Source organism: Amphiprion ocellaris, chromosome 16 (assembly GCF_022539595.1).
Source record: "Amphiprion ocellaris isolate individual 3 ecotype Okinawa chromosome 16, ASM2253959v1, whole genome shotgun sequence".
NCBI lineage: Eukaryota > Metazoa > Chordata > Actinopteri > Pomacentridae > Amphiprion > Amphiprion ocellaris.
Window position 1 is genome coordinate 8,663,221 of NC_072781.1, and position 18,484 is coordinate 8,681,704.

At 40.1% G+C, this 18,484-nt stretch overlaps 1 protein-coding gene across 1 annotated transcript; it reads right to left on the reverse strand.

Annotated features, from left to right (window-relative positions):
• Positions 1–777: 777 nt before the first annotated feature.
• On the reverse strand, positions 778–11,316 carry prokr1b (prokineticin receptor 1b). The gene is made up of 3 exons (XM_023280742.3): positions 10,963–11,316; positions 9,299–9,954; positions 778–2,241 (listed from the first exon to the last, which is right to left on the reverse strand). The coding sequence occupies exons 2-3, from the start codon at positions 9,763–9,765 to the stop codon at positions 1,536–1,538; spliced, it is 1,173 nt and encodes a 390-aa protein (XP_023136510.1). The 5' UTR covers positions 9,766–9,954; positions 10,963–11,316; the 3' UTR covers positions 778–1,535.
• Positions 11,317–18,484: the final 7,168 nt, after the last annotated feature.

The following is an 18,484-nucleotide window of genomic DNA, read 5'->3' on the forward strand; positions in this document are numbered from 1 at the left end:
CAGCTGAAATCCAATCCAAACAGTTGGTACTATGACATTGCAGAATGTCTCATGACAGTGTAGACTCTAAATGATAAATATCTCCCTACTAATGTTTTGACACCTTTAAAACTTCAGCTATCTTGGATGTTTAATACAGTTCAGCAGTGACATGTCGTAAGACATTCCCAAAATATCTTCTGACAAAAATGAAGCAGCCGTGACTTTAATTCAGAAACACTCCAATGGAGAAATGTAATATTCATGAGCTGGGTTGGTAACACACATTGAACAATGGCACTGAAAATGAAAAATAGTTGAAAGTCACTGCATAAAACACATCTTGAAAAGACACTTCTGCATGTTGATTCTAAGAATGACAGCAAAACCTTACGCTTACTGTTGATCTTTAAAAACCAATTCTGCAATTATTCTGGACTTTTTTAACACTCCTTGGTAACATCCACTGTGCAAGTTTTAATTTAATGACAGGACATAAATACATATCAACATTGTTTAGAAGGACATAGAAAATCCAGGTATATGATGTTCTTCGTTTTCCTCTGTTACAGAGGTAGCACTGTAAAGAACTTTGCTGTTTGTTTATTGTGTATTGTTTGTAACATGCCTAACAAATAGATCCCACTTCTCCTTATTTTCATTATATTTTTCAAACAAATAAAGGGCACTAACATATTTGTAAGAAAGCTGGGGTTTTGGGGGGGGGATATTGTGCTTTTGTCCCCATTATGCGTGTCTGTAAATAATGAGATGCTGTCCAGTGTTGTCCCTTTGAAGCTGTACTCCTGTTCAGAAATAAGTACATAGATATTATAGGTGACCTTAAAACAAGAAAAAGGGCTTCAAAAATAAAGAAGGCTTTGTTTCCAGTGTCTCTGTTTATTAGCACAAGCACATGTAAAAGGAATTGATTTACAGAGATAACATGCAATATATTTATTAGTTACAAAGACAAATAACCAAGATTTTTTTCAATACATTCAAAAGACATGGGATATGTCCTTGTCAGAATACCAGTTATTGAAAGAATTAGCACTTAAATAGAGACATAACATGAAAAAAGTAAAAACAAAAACAAAAAAACACACACACAAATTAAAATTTTAACTTGGTCTCAACAGTTTTTCTTTTACCTTTCTGAGAACCAGTTAAATGAAAGTAAACACAAGCAAGACAAAACATATCATTACTGATCAGTAAGGGCAGTAGAGGCTACTATTAGCAAGTCTTACATGTATTACAGTTTATACAGATGAAACAACATTTTACAATGGACAATTTATAACCACAGTATGAATGGCACAACAATCACATTCTCATAATACTTAGAATAATAAACAAATACTGTGTGTACCCCTGACTAGAAATTGTATGCAATATGTTTTCATTTAGTCAGTGTACTGTTGTTTGAATTCTTCTTGCACTTCATGAGGCTTGAACCTCTATCAAGAATGTGCACGAGAAATGCCACCTATGCAGACTTTGCATATCAACAGTCCAGATCTCAGTGACTGTTAGAATACAGTTCCTTCTTTTCATCTCAAGTGAATGCATTCGATCTCCTCTGTTACAGGCACGCAAGAGGTCCTCATATCCATTTCATCCACAGTCTTACTTGGGGCGTATGTTGACCTCCATCGCAGCAGGACAATCTTCTTCAGGTACTTAACTGTATTGTTCTTGACGCTGACAAAACAGAAGGTATTAATCATGCTGTTGCTCATGGCGATGCACTCAATAATGTAGAAGGCCACCAAAGAGTTCTTCTGGCGGGAGATGAGTGTTGGATGGAAATCTCGCAGGATGGTAAAGCCGTAGTATGGTGCCCAGCACAGGATGTACGCTGTCAAGATCCCAATCAGGACCATCACCGTCTTCCGACGACAACGCAGCCTCTTCCTTATCTGCTCCGTCTGGAAACCTGGGACACTTTTGAACCAGAGCTCACGGGAAATTTGGGCGTAACACATTGCCATGACGATGACAGGCCCAACAAACTCTACTGCAAAAATAAACAGGAAATAGGAGCGATAGTAGGCTTGCTGGTCCACAGGCCATATCTGGGCACAGAAGATTTTGTGAGTGGTTGGGGTGCTGCCACCATGAGGGTACATGGTCTCAGAAGCAAAGTAGGCAGACGGGATTGATATCAGAATGGGAACAATCCAGACGCCCGTTATCAAGCAGTACGCAGTTTGATACTTCATACGAGGCCTCAGAGGATGGACTATGGCCATGTACCTGAAAGAACACAGAATCATTGCTGTGATATTAAGAATGCTATAAAACAATGAAATCAAACAGCCTAGTTAGCAGTCTGTGGGCTTAGTGAGCTCTATAGATTCACCAAATGGCTCGTAGTCACTCATGGAAGATTAAAGTTCAATACACCCTGCTTCATTATTCAGCGAACTGAATATTTCATAATTCTTCAGTAATTCTTCAGTAAATCAACAGTGAAGAACTGTTACTATGAACTGACTGACAGGTCACAGCGATGCATGGACTATCACAATAAAATGTATCTTTTTCATGTTTTAAATTATTAACAATGGGTGAATCTGATCAATATGGATGCTCTCGCTTAGGAATGAATGAATGAATAATCATGCCAATGTTGCATATATATATATATATATATATATATATATATATATATATATATATATATATATATATATATATATATATATATATATATATATATATATATATGGATGCTGTGAAAACATTGGTTCCTGTCTTTGTAGAGCCACAAAGGAGATAGATCCCACTGATGTCAAGACACAAAAACTCAGCACAGTGCATTCAGTGTCAGTGTTCCACCCAAAGTCCAGCTCCCTGCAACTCTTTGAACAATGGAAACAGGTGGAGTTAGGTGTCAGCACCACTATCCAGGAGAAAATAAAGACACTCCATGAATAGATCTGGAATATGGCCTCCTGGGATGAACTTCTAAGGGAATGCCTCACGCAGCAGAAGACAGAGGGTGCTGAGAGGAAGGAAATATCATGGAATACCAAGCTCTATTCATGGTATGTACCACTAGCAGAGAAAGGTGTTGGCTGGAATCAAGATTTCCTACCTGCAGCTAGAACAGACTGACAAGAAGTTGCTGGCCAATCAAGCTGATAAGTGGTGATTGACAAGCAGCAGACGAGAGTAACTGTGATAAATGTGTCAATCCCAGATAACAGGAACAACAAGAAGGAGCATGAGAAGACGGAGAAGCAGCTTGAACAGATCTGGAAAGTGAAGGTCACAGTGGTCCCAGAGGAAACAGGAATTGTGGGGGTTGTGACCCCCATTTTGGGAGGGTGGCCCTGTTTATATGAAGCAACAGTTACGGTGTTGTAGTGAAATGTTGAAACAGTTCAGTGATTTCTCTGTTGGGGTGGTATGGTGGAGTAGGGGTTAGAACAGCTGCCTAATAGAAAGAAGGTTCTCTGTTCAAACCTGCTGGTCAGCTGGGGCCCTTCTGTGTGGAGTTTGTATGTTCAACCTGTGGCTACATAGATACAGCGTACACAAAAGTAAACAAGTTTACAGCACAATCTTGAAATTGTTCCAGTGGTTTCTGTCACGGGGCGACATGGTGATATAGGTGTTAGAACAACAGCAAGAAGATTCTGTATTCAAACCTGCTGGTCAGATGGGTCCTTTCTACGTGAAGTTTGCATGTTCTGCCTGCAAAGATATGCATGGTAGAGGCTAAGTGGTGGTACTAAATTGGGCATCTGTGTGGGTGTGAGCACGTATGGCTGTTTGTGCTAAGTATCTTTGTGGCCTATGTTTACACATATTCACACATGCCACTTAACAGTTCAAATAAATTACTCTGTCCCCACCATATATAAATCAACAAATTAATCAAACATCACGAAACATGTTTTGAAAAATGCTTTTTTTAAAGTTGTTTTATAATTCTGTGTGATTTAATTCCACTTCAGTTATTTTTTTCTCACCACATCACCATGCAGACTTCCTTAGATGCATTTAACATTTAAATATGTGTGCTCTGTCTGTATCATTCAGACACAGAGCACACAGAAGTAAACAGTCCTATATATGCTTCACAGTCTCTGAATTCTCCATAACAAACTGCGTTCAGCAAATTGCAGCTTGTCGGTAACAGTGTCAGGAGGATTTTTGACTGAACAATAACTTCTAATTACTTTGGCAGATATGTTTGCACTTTAATGAACACACATCATCTAGCCTCCACCTGACATCATTGTCTAAATTCACTGTTATGTTTTCGCTACAAATCAATCATCACTACTCATAAAGTAACTGAAACCTGAATTATTTGTACAACTGTGAATACTGTGTGTACTACTCCTGTGGAAGGAGTGGGTGTTGTCTAATTTTTCTGTTTAGTTAGTTATTCTTCTTGTTTTTGTGTGTATTTTTGCCTCCTTTCATTATCATTATATCTTCCTCTAATGCTTGATATCAAGATTTTGGCATTCTGGTGCTCATGAAGATATTTCAGTTTGCAGTTTGTTTGCATGGCAGTTGTGCTCTATCACATAATGTTGTAAGGTACGCCCTAAAGACGATGAGCTTGTATTCTGTGTAAAATATGCACTTTTATATATTTCTCCTATGGAACAGAAGCTTCAGAGGGCAATTTTTTTATAGTTCTTTATCATTGTCACATCACCATGTACATGCCATTTGCAGGTATCAGCCTACATCAAACAGTAAAGGCCATCTCACTAAACCAGAAAATCTTGGCATAAAAATCTGGTTTCCACTGAAAATAAATTTATAAAGCAATGGTACTCCAGAATTATGAAAATGTAAGAATTTTGATCATTTACTTCTTTATTTTAAGCAGTAAAAACTGTAATTTAAAAAGGACAAACACAGAATGAGAAGTGACTGCCTAACCCTGTCTTCTCTGAAAAAAAACAATTGCATTATAAATGTATGTTCTACATCATCGCAGGAGATAGTGTTACATCCATAGGGTGGAAGTGATGGAAGTTAGTGTTTCTGTTTGTGAAGTTTAGAAAATGTAACTTGGCACACACTAAACAGAGCCTAAAGCAACTATTGTGCAAAAGGAAGGCAAAAAATCAATAGCAACCATTGCAATTACTCAGGCTTTCATCAATACTTACAAAGCCTTGGATTTGGGGGCTTTAAATATCCAAGACACAGGTGCAAAAAATCAGTTCAGTTAGAAAGAAAAGATGGTAGAACTTCCCACATGCTAAACTGGCACCAAATATAGTTTCTTTACCTCCACATGCAGAATTTTCCACAATGTGAACAACCAAATCTGACTTTTTCATATTAGTTTTCAGCTATGTGAACATGTGGTCCTAGATTAGACCTATTTATAGCAATTTCACTGCTGTCAGAACAGTCTGATTGGAATTTATGTGTTCTTTTTAACACGTCTGCCCATGCTACACTATGGATCTTTTATTAACAGAAGATATTTTGACTTTGAAAGGCTGGGAATGCACAGGTACATTAATGACGGCTGCATTCCACTGAGGGGAGGCCCTGGGGACATATGTATTCAGTTTATGATGTGGAAAACTGGTTCGTCCTGATTTACTGACCAGTCCACGCTGCGCTGTTGGTGTTGCCACTAATAAAACACAGATTATAAAACTGATTATTCTATTGGTATATATCACAAAGAATATTCAATCAATAACATTAACTTCACTTTAAGAAAAAAACTGAAGTGATAACCACATATCATTCATTATGGGAAAGACCTAAATTCATTTCTTCATTGTCATATTTAAATGTATGAAGTTTAATGTTTCAGAGCTCTGTTGTGCTTTGATCAGTGAAATAACTAAATTAATTTGCACAGTCAACTGTTTTCAACCAGTATTTTTCTCTTGCATGATTTGCAGCCACAGCGCTTTTTACCCTCATCGATTTTTATGTTCTTCATAGCTCTCCACTATAACACCCTTTTGACTGATGTAGGTGTACGCAATCAGATGATTTGAACAGAAATAGACATGGCACATTAACAACCCCCTCTCTATGTGAATGTCCACAGAGGCTGAAGAAAAGAAGCCTGGGTTAACAAAGAAAGTTGTTCACCTCTGTCACGGTACCAATCATCTCCGATATGCTTTCTTGGTTGCCCTCTGAGCAACACCATCAAGTATAGTCATTTCAACCTAGAAGTAAAACTGAAATAAATTATTTTTGGACACTTTGGGGAAGTAGAAGCAAGCTGTGAACGTTGGCATATCATTCCCTTTTAAGCTGATATGGTGAATTTGATATCAAAGTATTTATTTACACAGCCAGCAGTTAAGGAGCAACTTGATCAATTATTTACTCATTTTTCTCATCACCTGTGGAACACCATTATTCACCCTCTTTAAACTCTGTTTCTGTTCTTGAAATATCCCATCTCCTGAAGAAAATATCTTGCTCCTCAGCTGCAAACTGCTTTACTATTCTCACCACCACGCCCCTATCTGTGTCTGTCGCCTGTTTATTGCGAAGTAGACACGCTGCTATTTCTAAATATTGCTTATAGCTGCTCATATGAGTTGTTTTGAATTCCACTGACAATGTGTTTTTTCAGTCAGAAGGTCTTTTGTGTCAAGAGCAGACCCAACCTGGATTGTTTGGTATGCAAACAGCATGACTTCCTACTCAATCCCTCGGAGTGTGATGCAGCTTTGAAGTACTGTATATTTCAACCTGTGCCAGAGGATATCTATCTGCTGCATGTCAAACAGAGCACCGAGGGGACTGTTTTCTGTTCAACTTTTTACGGTAATAATCACAAATGAAAAAAAGACATGTTTTTCCACGTTTTACCGAGGACAGTGTGAGCAAAAACAACAATTTAATCTGAATGAGTAATACGTCTAGGTAAATATAAGACTCTAAATTTGCACTTGCATTGTGGTGCCAGGTTGAAAACATTTGGCTTACTTGACAGCTGATTAGTAAATAGCATATTTCAGTGTGCTCATTTATGGGCATCTTAGGATTAGTGGATGTAAATAGTGCGATAGTGCAGGTGGTTAGCATTTTCGCCCTGCAGTTAGAAGATCCTCGGTTCACGTCCCGGCCTTCCTGGGATCTTTCTACATGGAGTTTGTATGTTCTCCCTGTGCATACGTGGGTTTTCTCTCTCAGTCCAAAAAACATGCTGATATTAATTGGTAACTCTAAATTGTCCGTGGGTGTGAATGTGAGTGTGATTGTTTGTCTGTATATGTAGCCTTGTGATAGACAGGAGATCTGTCCTGGGTGCCCCCTGCCTTCACCCTAAGTCAGCTGGGATAGACTCCAGCCCCCTGCGACCCTAATGAGGACTCAGTGGTATATAGATAATGGATGGATGGATGGATGGATGGATAGATGGATGGATGTTTCAGGTACAAGTATTTCTAAATTGTTCTAAAGTATTAAAAGTGCAATTCTCAGCCACAGCCATTGAAGTGCTCTTGTGGAAAGCTTGATAGGACTCGGGAGCTAGAGTGCTAAAGACCCTCTCAAGGGAAAATCGTGTTTTTGTGTCCTGTATGGTGTTTTTTTTTTTTTTTTTTGGTTGGAAGACAGATTATGAGCAAAATAAGCAGTAAGCACAATAACTGAGCATTTCAAACTTGAAACTGCAGTGTACCAACAACAATCTAAAACATACTGATTCAGACTTCCAGGGTTTCATAAAAAACTAATATATGGAGCCAATCCTTTCTACTTGCGGGGTGAGACTTTCATTATTCCTCTTCAGAATTAGTTTCCAGTTCTAACATGTATGGTTGAATTACACCAATAATACAACTTGCCATTGTGTAGCATGGAGTAGTTCTATGGTATTTCAGCAGAGATGGGGGTAAGCTGGTGTTCTGAGCTGCAGTGAGCAGGGTGGGGTGGTTGATGAAAGAGGAATGAACTTCATAGAGCTGCACATTCTGGAGGAACCACCATTGTAGAAAAGCATCAGCCATTTTAAGGCAGGAATACATTATTTTTATGGACAAACCTTCTAAATATGTAACTTCGATACACAGGAATATTGCTTTTACAGGTAAATCAATGCCTGAAGAAGGACTTCAGGAAAGTAACTAAAGTCAATAATTAAGGGCTGACTGGGGAAGTACATTTCCCCTTAGTGTCGTGAATCTGAGCAAGAATAGGCCTTAACATGCTACATAATGTTATCAATAGGTAATATCTGTCAGGACCCTGCCTCAGCCTCTGATTTGTGACAATATTTTTATTACAATATGCCTTTACAAGTAGGTTTAGCATCTGGTTTAACCTTAGAGTAGGTGTGAATGTGCTCTGAATATGTAGAGCAACAATATACACTTGATAAGTATTTGTTGGTTTTGTAAGATGATGCTTTATTTTATTATATGGAGCCCAAAAACCTGAAAGTAGTGACACATAATCATAAAGTAATGCAGAACTATTAACTTAATAAATGACTTTGGTGTACGACCAGAATAAGTAATGGTTATATAACCAAGAAGTAAAGAGTGACAGCTTACATAGTAAGATGTGTGACTTTACATGGGGAAGCACAGACAGAATAACTAATGATTAAGTGAAAAGTGATGATGGAGTTGTTCCTAATTCATTTCCCTGAGCGACTGATTTGTTGGCCTTCAGGAATGTCCTATGAAGAAGGTGGCTCCATCTCACAGGTAGTAATCACTGAACTAACCATTGCCGAATGATTGATTAATACCAAAAAAATTGCTCTTCGTCACTCATCTAACTCATCATTATATTACACCATGTTGTAAAGTGTCACTATATCGACCAGTAGGAAATGGGTAACTGAAAAACAAGAAAGATGATGTTTGAATTCCTTTACCAGTACACTTATTTTTTTGTTGTTCACAAGAGGAAAAGCCTTGACATCTGTTGCCTGCTTTAATTTCAAAATCAATTTACCTTATCTGACAAGGAAAATCATGAAAAAGCATTGCGTCAAAATCCCCATCACTCAAAAACTCATGGATAAAGAATAACCGTGAATAACTGGCAAAATCTCATGTCGGAGAAGAAAAAATCACTTTACACAGGGTTTAAATTATCTGCTGCAATGTGATTGTCAGTTAAAGCTGCACAGCAATGTGGGTACACTGTTTTTGCAAGATTTTTTCAGTAGAGGACAGAATATCGACGCAAAAAAATACTTGCGTTAATTGATTCCAATCTCTGTTAACAACGCTGCAAGATTTCCAAAGATGCAGTGGCTTATTGAACGGAACACATGTGCACGCTCACGGGAGACACAATCACAGACACAGAAATGTGAGCAAAATAACAGACTCACCTGTCAACTGCAATGGCAAGCAATGCGTTTGTGGACACGTAGAGCGACACAGTCCGGAGGTAGTTCACAGAGGCGCACAGCACCAATCCGTGATCCCAGGAAAGCTGTTTTACCACATAGTAGTCCACCAGGAACGGGCAGCACACAACCGCCACAATAAAGTCTGAGATGGCCAGATTAGCGATTAGCAGGTTGGTGAGATTGCGGAGCTTCTTGTAGCGTGTCAGCGTGGCAATGAATATAAAGTTTCCCAACCCACAAACAAGCATGATGCAGACAAGGACCACGCCGATCACAATGGTGGCCACAAAGAAGGCCTGACCTTGCGTGGTGTCTGGGATCTCATCAGGGGGAATGCCATAGTCCATGTCATAGCTGTCCATGTAATGATCCGTCTTTCCCTCTGACAGACTCTCGTGCATCTCTGTAGAAGCTGCTGCCATGTGGGAGATGTTTAAGTCCCCCATGTCTTACCAGGCACTCTTATTTTGGTTTTGAGAAACTTGTATTTGAGAGCAATGTCACCCAACAAGTTTGGTAAAAAATGCTGACACTTTCAGGCTCATGGTTCCAGTGACCGCCTTCCTCAACTAAGCTGTTTTGTGTGGACTTTTGAACAGGCTGAATCTTCTTTGGTAAGAGAAGCACATCTTCACCTGGAATAGAAAGTCCCCAGCATTACTCATACGAGGTCACAGTTCACGGCAACAAGATACGATCAAAACAAAGTGCACGGGCTCAGTGCTTCAGATGTGGCCCGTGTGATATTTTTGTGGTATTTTCTGGGGAAATAAATAAATAAAAACGGCGGGTGACGTCACTATGTCTCGCAAAGACCTTTATGTCAGTTATTAGGACCTTGTCACTTCACACACCAGCTTGATTACGGTCTGTAATTTCCAGCTAAAGTGGTCACTTAAATCCCCACCTGCATGCATATGAGGTAAGTAAGACTAAAATGGAAAACCAATTAATAAAGGCAATTAGAAAAACAGTGTGTTTAACCAGATAAAAGCAGATTTGTAGTAATGCAGGAGGAAAATGCAATTAAGCTGCCTGCTGACCTAATATAGTGCATGATGTAGGTCACTACTGTGTTTATATATTCCTTTCTAGCTGGAAATTTCTGTATATATTGTGTTATATTTAATTTTATTACTACTATTTTTTCCCTCTCTGTTCCTCTTTATATAATTTCTTAATTTTTTACTATTGTCTTCCATATTCCTGGGGTGACAACAACAGTCGAAACCAAATTCCTTGTATGTTATGTACGTACTTGGCCATTAAAGCTAATTCTGAGTTTGATTCTGATTCTGATAAAGACAGGGGTAGGTAGAAAATCACATTTAGCCACTATTGAAAATCCAATCCAATCTAATCCTATATATATATATATATATATATATATATATATATATATATATATATATATATATGACAATTGACAACAAGAAAAAAATAACAAAAAAAACTTTGACAGCCTATTAGGGTGTATCATTCAATATCAAGCTCTTATCATCTCAGCCAGCAGGCATCACAATACGAATTCAAATGTTGACCTTTTTTTGCGAGAGACATTTATCTACCTTTTATATTAAGATTAATCTCTAGCTACAAAACGCAGCCAAGAAATGCACATTTTAAACATTTTGCACACTCACCAGGAAACGTTGCAGAAGCTTGCGCGACTTTCTTGAGCTATTTAAGAAAACAAAAGATTTTTTTCTTTTTTCCACAGACAATCCTAGTAGCGCAGACAGCAGCTCGCTCCATCAACCTCCCCTCCACACTGACTGTGTGTTCGCTGCCAAACCGCTCGGCTTCTCCTCCGGCGCTTCTTTGAAAGGAAAAGTTGCGTCTGTTCCTGCTCCAGTGATAAATGGGATGACGGAGGAGGCGCGGCGGAGGAAGCGCACGTCCGCACATGAGCTGTGGGGAGACGGGGTGGTGGGCAAAGTTCACCCAGTTTTAATGGACATCCATAAATACTGCGCTGTTTACAATGATTTGCACCCGTTCACACAAGATGCAAGCATGAAGCAAGGAAAAAAACAAGCAGTCAGTCCATTCTAGCTGCTGGATATATGCACTCCTGTCCTCTCACCTCAAAGCCTGTTGTTTATCATCTGTGGATTTTATTGCAGGTGATGAATTCTTGGCTTAATCCCACTTTAAAAGCCCCTTTAAGGTGGTTGCACAGTAAAGTAGCTGCTGAACTCTGCTATTTGATCACATTTTAATACAAAAAGGGACACTTGTTTTCATTTTTAAAAGTGGGATGGCATACTTTTTGCTAGACCTAAAATATCTTTTTTTTGTTCACTAGGGGTCAGTATAAAGAAGCTGGAAACACAACATATATTATTTTAAGTAAATGTAATGAATTTGGCAGTAAACTGTTGCCTCCTCAGAAAAATCCAGCTTGAAGTCATCATAGGCCACATAAATATTACAGAATACAGCATTCCTTGCCTTTACATTTTGCTTTTGCCCCCTCTAACTCCCTCTCACAAGCTGCTGATCCACTGTGACTATACACCAATCCGCCACATTATGACCACTTACAGGTCAAGTGAATAAAATCGATCATCTTGTTATAATGCAACGTTCTGCCATTGCATTGAGTCCTGACATTCACATGGATGTTTGTCATGTATCACCCACCTAAACATTGCAGGTCAAGCAACCCCAACGCCCCACGCCTTGGTGGCGTCAGCAGTCCTTGAAGCCAGTTGCCACCCTCAGCAGGACAATGCATCCCAGCACACCACAAAAAATGCTCAGGAGTGGCCCAGGGATCACGACAGAGCTAAGGTGTTCACATGGGTTCCGCACTCCCTAGATCCAAATCTTACTGAGCATCTGTGGGATGTGCCAGGATAAGCCTGATCTAGGTTGGTCCCTCCCTGGAACCCAATAGACCTCTGGTGAGCCCGGTTCCACAGGACATCCCTGGAGGTCCTGTGTCCATGCCCCACTGGTCAGAGGAGTTTTAGCAGCCTAAAGGGGACAAACACAATATTAGGCAGGTGGTCATAATGTTATGCCTGATCGGTGTAGCTCTGTCTGGAATGTGTGTCACAACCCGGGTTTGGACTCCCCCCCTTTACTGCCATCTGCCCCTCTGCTGCAGGTGTGTCTCTCTGATTTCTGCATCCACGCTGCTGGAGCTCAGCGTGGATGCAGAACGGCTGGGGAAGACGTACATCTGCAGCTCATCTCCCAGCAGCAATAAGACCAGCTCCGCACTGCACTCAGTGTCGGAGCCTACTGACTGTCTGTGTGCTCTTTTGGTACATGCTAGGACCACGGTACATTTGACGACGCTGGAGCAGCTTGCCGTTCCTCCATGAATCCTCCGGCTTGAGGACCTGGACCCTCCAAGAAGCCTCTGGGTTGAGGACTTGGAAGTCGTCCCCCAGATAGGGGACGTGGACCCCCGGACTGCTCTAAGCCCCCGGACAGCTGACCTGGCCCTGCTCCCTGAGGAGGACCGAGCATCGGCATGCGCCTCATCCGACTGCCGCTCCATTGGAGCCTGCCTTTCCCCCCTCCCATACCTTTAGTGAGTTTTTGGCCTGAGTGGCATTAGTGTCTAATTGTTAATTTGTGAAATAAATCAGTTCAACTGTGATCTGCCTGCTGACTGCTCTATTAGCTCTCACTTTGGGTTCAAATCCTTTCCGTACCGTGACAATGTGATGCTGTTCGGTTGTGTGCATCCGAAGGTTCAAGTTATCAGACATTTCGTGCGGAAAATAGGTGCCTGGCAAAGCTTTCCCCCTCAAAGCACAAGTGAGAGAGTGCAAAGAGCAAGACTATTATTTCTCATCGAGAGAGTTTTTGACCCTACTTCCAAGTTGTGCATTCAACTATGATGGTGAATACCTGCTGTGAGGAGCACAACACCACTTGTGACTTTTCTTGCTTTTCTTGTTTACTGGGGCTGTCAACATAATCGATACTAGTTTTCAAGACCTGGGAGAAGTGGCATAGTGTCAGATAAGCAGCCTTTTAAAAAAATCACAAACATACATAGCTGTCAGTGACTTTAAGATCTGAAATGATCATACTCATGTAGTCTGGTTACATCACACACCAGAGGCATGCCTCATGTATTTCTTGTTTTGTTTTTTTTTGTTATTTTTTGCAGATTTGCTATATTTACACTTGAAACTTGTGAAAATTAACAATACATAACAAACTAATACATATACATTTCTGACGTCTTTGTTCTAAGGAAAGACTGCAAATACATCACCAGCCATGTGGATATGGCATTTCATTATCTGAAACTGCTCCATGAATTTGTGAACATCTTGGCACATGCTTGCAGGCCATGTAACACGATGTCACCACCTCTAGATTGCCACATCAACACTTGTAAGTTTTGCTTGCCTATCAGTTAAATTGTGGCAATAAGCAACTTGTACCTTCTGGAATACATTGTATGACATTCTGGCAAGTGGCATTTTATTTTTGTGACGTGTCTGCATTACAGGCCAGGGCCAAAGAAAAGCAGGAGTTCAGAAAGTGTCACAGTGATGCTCATCTTCTCAGAATTGTTGACCACAGCAGGGAAAGAGTAAACTTGCTGGCCCACCACTACATTGCCTTTTTGTTGTCAGTTTCTGTGCAAAATACTGTGTAGCTACTGGGTAAATGGTACCCTCATTCGCAAGAGAAGAAAAAAGCTCCTACTTTTTTCTGGTCACTATTACATTGCAGAGAGTCCCATCCCAATGCCATCTGTAGCTATTTGCTGGTGCCCCATACAAAACAAATCAGCAATTTCGTGCAATGTCTGGCTGGTATTATGAAGACTCATATGAGTAAAACAGCATGTCCCTTTGCCTGTTATCAGAAGGCATTTTTTGCTTTGCATTTTTGAAGTGTCATTGCAAACCATGAAGTCTTGATGAAAGACCCTGTCCCCTCTGACCACAAACCCTGGCCTGAAACATTTCCTGTGTCACTTTAACGCTGCAAAATGACACATGAAAAGCTTAAAAAGTGTAGACTTGACAAAGTTTGTTTGAAGTGGCGTGCTATTTATACAAATCCCATGGTATCATGTCAGCTATGCTCACTGGGTCTTCGTCATGACAGTTATACTTCACCAAGAAGACATAATGGAGGTATACAACTCTACTTCTGTAAAATAAACATTGAGAATGTTCACCTATTCTATATTCATTCTGATGGACATGTGCTCTGAAGAGTAGAAAAAACATAAAATATTAACCAAACACTATTCAGATATTCTGGTCAGACTGACATTCTGGCTTTCAATTTAATCATGTAATTTGTAAGCACACATAGAGAGAATCCCCACCCCACAAAAGCTATATATGGATGCAGTTTATGCGAAAACTGTGTAAGACGACCAAAACCAATACTTAGATAGTAGCAAGAGTTAACAATAACAGTTCATAAAACCAAACCAATATGTCATGCACATTTGCTCCTTTGTTTATATCCAATCCAACCTCTAGGGTCAGCTGGATGCAACAAAATAACCAAATTTTATTGGTTCAGGTAAAGGTAAAAGAATGTATTGCTCAGTGGCAAATTAACATAAATGAACAATGAAAATACAAAGACAAAAAGGGCTACTGGATGCTGCTAAATCAAAGAACCAAGCGAAGACTAACATAGTTCACAAACTATCTAAACACAAACAAAACAACTGAACTCCCTAGCCAAACTTAGACACAGAAGCAACACCCACTACATGGAACAGAAACTAATACAAGCAGTGTACAGAACTAACTAAACAAAACTGGTGCCTCTGAATAAACACATTTAACACACAGTATGCGAAGACTCAAGTTGTGAATAGCTTCTCACGAAGTTAGTGGACTGCTAACAGGGGTCACAGTCTCCACTAAGACTGGAGGCTCCACACTGAATTAACAGCAGCCAACAGATGCTCTAAATGTCCGTAATCACCCCTCAGTGACTACAGAACCGACAGACCATACCAGAATACAAACAACCCACAAACAGGCACCAGAGCAAAGCCAGCCGCCCCTACTGAGAGTCTTGGCTGCAGATACATACTCATGTGCAGTGATTGCTGGGATGTTGCGGGAGGAGTTGTGGTGAGGTGTGGAGGACCAGGGCTGGGAGGAGGTCCAGAGCTCCAAGCTAATCACTCCTCATGAGTGCCAGGTGGGAATCTGGAGCTCAGTCTTCGGCCAGGTGTAATCAATCCACTCTCCACAAGACTTCCAGACACAGAGGCTGTACAAAATCTATTTCCAAACACATGGCTACCAAAGGCCATAATATATATCTACATATTTTAATAAGACACAACATACTTGCTGGGTTCCATTATTGAAAAAGCATCTCTTGTGGTAGCAAAATTTCTTCAACAAAGGCGGTATTTATAGTGTGAGAGTTTTTTGGAGTTGATAACTTACCTGAATTTGAATATCTTTCATTCTCCCATAATGCAGTTTGACAAGGTAATTATCATCAGTCCATCATTACATTTGAGACCCTGCAGTGAATCACTTGTGAGCAAGATGTCAGATAATCTCTGGTTGCAAGTGCTCTTGTATTGAGGCTAATGGCTGTCACTGACAATGATTGCATCGTGGCTTTGGAGAATGGTAATCAGCAGTGAGAGATGAACTGCATTTTTCTGCTGGGAAGAAATGCTGCCTTCTTTAAATTTTGCCATCTCTGATTAGGTTGCTTGCATGATGACTGCAGCACTCCTTGGGAAAAAATGCTATACCATTAAAGTAGTTATATGAGAATTTAGAGAAACTGAATGGAACCTGATCTTCTTTCTGTTGGCGGTCATCAGCGCATAGGCAGAGCTGTGGAAAGCTTTCAGCGCCGAACGTCTGTGGTCAACCACCCTGAACAGCAGATAAACACACAGAGACAGCAGCACTGATGACTCTTCAGGATCAATTTCTTATTGTGATGGAAAGTTACTGCTGCTGTTTTCTTCTTTTTTTTACATGGCCTCTGACAATCATCTGTCGATTGCGGCGAGATGGCTTTCTGTGTCCTCTCACATTCAGTGCAGCAGGCTGGCAGGTATAGTGAGCACAGTTTAAATATAATAATGGATAACTAGACTCGCAAGTCAAGCAGCAGACAAGTCCTCATGTGATCTATAGTGGACACAGGAGGGGAAGAAACTTGTTTTCTTTCCTACAACTTGAGCATATCCACCCCCCAAGCTCACACAAGAGACGAAAGAACTGTCTTTGCATGTTCCTATTAGTTTTTATTACCCCCTAAATATTAGCTACTTGCTCAGCCTTGCTGGTGTCTGTCACTGTAGCCCAGGAGGCCTGACCAGCAGGATAAACACTAGACTTTCATTTCCAGCTATAGACAGCTCTCTAATCTCACCCAGGCCTCAGATTTACTGCCACTCGTAACCAGCGAATATAGATGGAAAAGAAAGCAGAGTGATTCTGGTGTCCTCTCCTCAATCATGGAGAATATGCACAGCACCTTTAATCTATAGTCGCTGCATGAGGGTGGACGGACTCGGAAGTAGTTTATCGGTAACGGCAGGTGTGAAGCAGAATCCATACAAATATCTGGGGTTTGAACAGCAGCAACCGGTTTGCACAGAATGCTGGTTTTGCCGAGGACAACATGACTCTCCATTCTACCTTCTAACTCACTTCAGGTATTTTTCTCTGTGGTTCCTTATCAGCCACTCATTAATTCTGCGTATGGAGTCGTGCGAGACAGGTTGCTAGATGTCCAATTGTCTTTCTTCGCCTGTGCTGGACACTGGAGTAAATTAATCCGCTCATAGGAGTCTCACTTCCGACCTCAATTACAGAAAGGAACACACTTTTGTGAAGCATTCCCTTACGGGCTCCATGTTAAAGGGGCACTTTAAAGTCACAGCACATTTTCTTCCTGGCTGCAGCTCAGTACATGGAAACCACTTTAACAATCAAATCTCTGTGACATGTGTTTTCGAGAAACAAACACATTGATGTTCAGAGCACCAGTGTAATTGCAGGTGTTGCAGTGTGTATTCATGTCCACACCTGTGACATACATCGATGATCAATATCGCTTATTATTTGTAATCAGTACATGCATTGAAAATGACACCTGCAAAAGCTTTAGGAGTCAAGAATACAGGCTGTTTTGTAAAGCATGCGACGAGTGTATTACTGACCGATACGGATTCCTACCGTGAGTACACCTGGAGAGTCAAACCAGCAACAAAACACAACCAGAACTCCCCTCTGAGGCTCATTAGTTGAAAGAAGCATTTGTGGTTTTGGTGCTGAGGGGAATGCTTAACAATATAAATCATTTAAAATGCAGCTTCAAATTTCTTCTTTTCCACCGTTGGTCAATGACCTGAACATTGTTTTGCTTGTGGTTTGTGTCTGGCAGTAATAAGGATGGAGCAGCCCAAGAAATTTTACAATTGATGGAAGAACAATGAAGCTTTGCAGGACATTTTTCCAAAGGAATCTGACAGTCATGTGCTTTGATACAAGACAGGAATCATTTATTGAACCTTACTGTGGCGTTGGCCCTCACATGGAAATGTAAATCATAATGCACTGGAGGAACTTTTACACCTGGGAATGTTCTGGACTCAGAAAGTTGCTAAAACTTTTAGTGTAAATGCACCTTGTGGTAATATTTGGGTCAATATATAATTGAGGTACTTTTAAGTCCGTGGGATATATCTTGCATACATTTTTATTAAAAGTTAAAAAAAAAAAAAACTAATGTATTTTTTATGTTTATTATGATCATGTCTTTGCAAATTCCATAATTATTTATTATGGAAACAATCATTTATTTTTAAAAAAAATGACTGGATGTCACTAAAATGTCAACTAAATAACCGTGCAAATTTAATAACAACCTTCTAATTAGCTAAACTATAATAAAATGAGCTTATTGAAAAATAGTTTTGATTGTGTTCTTTTTATTAAGTTGAGATAATCATGACAGATACTTCTTTTTTGGCAATATATCAAATTTTTTACAGAAAATAACAAATTGTATCTGTGTTCGAAAAATCACTTTCAGCTAAGTCACCCATTGCAAAAACACCTCTCAAGGAAGTGTGTTAATTCCAAATCACATGACCTGCTCCACATGATGTAATTTCCTCCTGAAGAAAGGACTGGCCAGACTCCAAGGCTTTCTGAGTTATTTAATATA